We start from the raw sequence: 5,024 nt of genomic DNA on the forward strand, positions 1-5,024 counted from the left end.
AACTACTAAGTTGTTTCATAGTTTTGTCAATATAGTAAGTTAGGCTTCGTGTTCTCTTCCTAACATTAAAGATGATTTTCACACCTGCAAGTTCACGCTCCAATATGACTTTTAAAGTAAGTATATAAGATGCACAGTCTACACACTCTAGATCTGGCTGAGTGTCCGGTAGCTCACACTGGCTTCACTGCCTTCCTCTTCCCAAACTGCTGTGTTTTTGTGCATCGAAACAAGACACACTAATACATGGAGCTAAAATGCTGTCAAATTCCTAGCTAGGCTGGAGTGAGTGGGCAAAGGTGTCAGGAGCTTACGGGTATAATGGAACACAGAGGAACACAGAGGAACACAGTGGAACACAGAGGAACACAGAGGAACACAGAGGAACACAGTGGAACACAGAGGAACACAGAGGAACACAGAGGAACACAGTGGCCTGCACAGAAAGCAGAACACCTGGAACTGGGAGACCCTAATAACTTACTAAACTCCACTAACTAAGGTTAATAAGAGGTTAAGCCAGCCACTGATTCTGGACCATCTAATTCTCTCTCTCTCTCTCTCCCTCTCTCTCTCTCTCTCTCTCTTTCTCTCTCTCTCTCTCTCTTTGGGTGTGTGATCCCACCATAAGATGTAGATATAGGAGATATCAGCCAGTTTATGACTACAGTGATTATAATATTCCATTATTCAATTTTTAATAACTTTAAACTGAAAGTCCAATAAAAAGACATGCTGTCATGTTTGACAGCATGTTTTAATACCTTTTTTCATTTTTCAAGACCATTGGTGTTTCTATGAGTTTGCCCAGCCTATACATACCATAGTAGAGACTGACAAACCTTAAAAATGTATAATGTGAAAGTCAAACTCAAATTTACTTATATAGTGCTTTTTACAACATGCGTTGCCACAAAGCTTTACAAGTGTCTGGATCCAGATCCCTAATGAGCAAGCCCGTGGTAACAGTAGCAAGGAAAAACTCCATGGGCAGAATTAAGGAAGAAATCTTGGGCGGACCAAGACAGATCTAGTAATGATGTGATAATGCCTAATAGGTACATAATAAGGTTCTTTCTTTACAGTGCAGAGTAAGGAAATACGGAGAGAGAGAGAGAGAGAGAGAGAGAGAGAGAGAGAGAGGCAGACATGGTTAACGTATTTGCCATGTTCAACTTTTCTGAGATAATCCATCAGGACTGACAGGTAAAGAGAAAATGATAGTTTGAATATCGCAGCCAACTCTGCTACACAAATAAATCTTCTGATTACACCCACACAAACTCTGCCCTGGACTCCAATATGCGCTCACATGATTTAGAGTAACCAGCATTTACCCATCCTAGGCATACTGTGTTTGATCATGTATATAAATATCTATAAACATTCAGTAATGGGGGTGGGGAGGGTGTACTTACTATATTATAGTAAATACTCAGTAGTATCAATGCTCAATTCAGCAGGTGAAAATTTTTGGAATTACTAAATTATGGGAGGAGTGGAATTAAATTCTCAAATTTTACTAATGCAAAACATTTTTTTAATTTTTATCGTTGTTGTTGAGTCTGTTTAATTACTGTTTGATACGATTTTACAATTGATTTTGAAATACATAATTTTGTTATATTAGCTTCAAGAAGCGATTATTAAATTGATTAATATGTTTCATTCTGAATTTAATTGTGTAGGTTCAGGTCATGAGAGATTATTTTACTATGCGATGGGGTTTAGGTGTTACTATTAAAACACCGTAATGTGTGCGTTGTTGTTTTGTTCATTTGTTCTGCACAAAAAAGCAATTGTCTATGAACTGCCACGGAAAATCTAAAAAAAAAAAAAAAATGTCTACGTATCTGAGTGATATTGTACCCAGTGGAGCAACGCGGATCACTGTAGTGTCTGCGTATTAACAGTCACAATTTAGCTGTCGCGATCATCGTGACGCCTGGACACCGACATCCACAACGTTCACAGTAACCCATTGCACAGCCCTTTTCCTTTGGCTAGTTGGGAGGACTACACCGAGGCGTTCACCTCCACCACCGGGCCAACCGCCCGTCATCTTCACGAAAGCGCTGAAAACATCAGCGGCATTTCGCCAAAGACCACTACACACCAAACCCTGCGCACACGGCGTGTCAGCATCGCGCTGAACGTGCTGAAGCGACCGAACTCTGATTCACGTCTGCAAATGGACTCGTAACTTCCTCCAAGGTTGGGTAACAGGTAACGGGACCGTGTGACGTAACGGGGATGGTGAGTCCTGGTTCGGTCCGCCTCTCCTCACACAAGACTGCGCTCCGCTCTGGGAGACGGCGACTCCCAGAATATCACCTCATTTTAATGGATTATCGGATCCTAACAATAGAGTAATTCGTGCTGGGAATAAGGGATGTACAGTCACTGTTACCGAGGACTTTACTGGATTTTTATTTTTTAAAGAAGTTGCTCATGGAAATCAACTAGACGACAACAAAATCGAAGGAAATGGAGGACTGGAGTTAAGAGATGAAACACGGTTGACGTTTGTAATTTCGCATTGGACAAGTTGTTATATGTATACAAGATTTGAAAAATATATGTATACGGTATTCACCTAATTTCTTTGATCGATGTGGACATGGGAGAGGCAGGATTATTATCCCAAACAAGCTCTGCATTAAAACGCATTACATAGAAGTTCTCTCAGTCATGGACGTCGGCAAGGACAATTTTACGAAGTGGTGCCGCAAATATGATATATAGTGTAAATTGCGATTTATTCCCAATATGTAATTTAGAAAAAGAACTTTTATTGTTCGTTGCAGTTTAAGTAACACAGAGAGGCCCAGTGTCATACGCATAATATTCATGTAATTTCCTAGTCCGAGTCGACATAGTCCAGCATTACAGTACAAAACGAGAGATTTACGCTCATAACCATGTCTGATGTGGGATTGTGAAGACAAGATGATAAGAAGATAATTGAGTGTCTTTATGTAACGGCCCTATGCATAAACCACTGAAAGTATTTTGTGAAGCTTTTTCAGTCTGCAGACAACTCTAATGACACAGTTTGTAACTTCAAACAGTAGGCTATATGCTGTGGCATTCAGTGCTTGATAAATGTAGATGTCAGCTGTCAAACATCACAAACGTCCTCTGCTAACACACTGAACGTGACCTGGTGCTGAGATATATTTCTGACCTCCGAGACGCTCGACTGTCCAAAGATCTTTATATTGAGGGAAGTGAAAAACAACCTAACGAATATATCTTTGAATATATTAGTACAAGACATTAGGTTACAATTCGCATTCTATTATGCGAAATTGTGTGTTGATGTATCAGAAATGAAGGAAAAGTCCAAGAATGCAGCGAAGACAAGACGAGAGAAAGAAAATGGTGAGTTTTATGAGCTGGCGAAATTGTTGCCTTTGCCCTCGGCCATTACTTCTCAACTGGATAAAGCTTCGATCATCCGACTAACCACGAGCTACTTGAAGATGAGAGCAGTCTTCCCTGATGGTGAGTTTCACAACGGACACGTGGAAGAGGGTGTTTATTGTCCGGAAAATTGTTTAGCGTCATGTACGATTTTCTGTTATTAAGATAGCTTTACTGACAATAATCAGCTACTAAACTACTATTGTCATCCAAGAGACCCTGCCACATAATATACATTTCTCTGTTTTTACCGAGATGGATAAAATATCTTCAATATATAGTTTGCGTTCTTGTTGTTGTTATATCAGTTTAGGAAAATCTGCATGCCAATACCCACTGCATTACCCACTGCATTAACACTGACAGCAGATATCTTACATCAAATCTTACACCTATTTGAGATTCTTTTTTTTTTGTGTTGTAAAGCCGTTTACAGATTTGAATAAATTGATCAAACTTAAATATACCTATATGCTACGGGACCACAACGAGGCCTATGCTATTCCGTATGGTACGCTTGTTGAATTAGTGAAATTATATGATGTCTTTATAATTTATCTAAAGGTCTAAAGAAGGGATCCCACCCGTCCTTAATTAATAATTATGCCTGAAAACGTTCTGCTTTATATAATGTTGGAAGTGATAAAATTGAATAATTAAAATAATAATAACAATAATCATAATACTATTCATTATTTATAGATAACAAAAATGTGGTCATAAAACGTGATCTTGGCATCTTGACCACTGTTGTAACGTTTATAAGCTCATACACGTATTAAAAAGAATGCTGGAACTCGTCCTAGGACTATTTCACATTCTTAATATGTAATTCTACAGTACTATTGATTTATTGTTTGTTATGGAAAATAATAATTACAAAAACGAGATAATCTTGCTGAAAGAGGACAGATGTTTATGCAACATATCAATTATTCTTACGTCTGTTTCTGCAGGTTGGTCATTTACTCCCGTGTGGATGAATTAGTTAGTCGTAGGTACTGTTAGTTTACTGATGTGACGAGTTAGTGGTTAACAATTCTTAGAAGGTTATTTCCAAGTCGCCAATTTATTCCACAGGAGCAGTGAAAACGCAGAAAAATGCTTAGATTGCATAAACATTAGTAGTACTGTATAGATACAGTATAAATGCATAATTATAATAAATACAGAAGCTATGAGTTTTACAATTCTATTCCCCTGGATATGAAGCCACCCCGTGGATACAGTGCATGGGGCCTGTTTGTGGTCCGTGGGATAATTAAAAGAAAAAACGCTGGTCAATATCTGAACGCATTAGCAAACAAAATAAAACATTCTGCTAAGCAAGGTTCATATTTAAAACATATACATTTCAGTTCATGATTATTAATAGGTAATTCAAGTATGTAATATTGCGATTTTTGCTTCGCAAGTTGCTCGAATAATATTGGGACTTTTTAATAATTACAGTTTCATATATACGTACTATACATTAATTGAATTGGACATAACAAGTAGGCTATGCTGTTTTATTTCCTCCCATTCAAATGTCATTTAAGGTTTATTTCTGCATAATCAGGGAAGGTAGTAGGGTATTTGGAAAATTTGTGTTTGGC

At 38.0% G+C, this 5,024-nt stretch overlaps 1 protein-coding gene across 1 annotated transcript in view; it reads left to right on the top strand.

The window, feature by feature from the left end:
* Positions 1–2,055: 2,055 nt before the first annotated feature.
* The window catches only part of sim2 (SIM bHLH transcription factor 2), a 13,440-nt gene continuing 10,471 nt past the window's right edge, over positions 2,056–5,024 (top strand). The window contains exon 1 of the mRNA XM_077020049.1: positions 2,056–3,507. Coding sequence (XP_076876164.1) covers positions 3,333–3,507 — 175 coding nt within the window. The 5' untranslated portion in view covers positions 2,056–3,332. The remainder of the gene's footprint in view (positions 3,508–5,024) is intronic.

This window comes from Brachyhypopomus gauderio, chromosome 10 (genome assembly GCF_052324685.1).
Source record: "Brachyhypopomus gauderio isolate BG-103 chromosome 10, BGAUD_0.2, whole genome shotgun sequence".
NCBI classification, from domain to species: domain Eukaryota; kingdom Metazoa; phylum Chordata; class Actinopteri; order Gymnotiformes; family Hypopomidae; genus Brachyhypopomus; species Brachyhypopomus gauderio.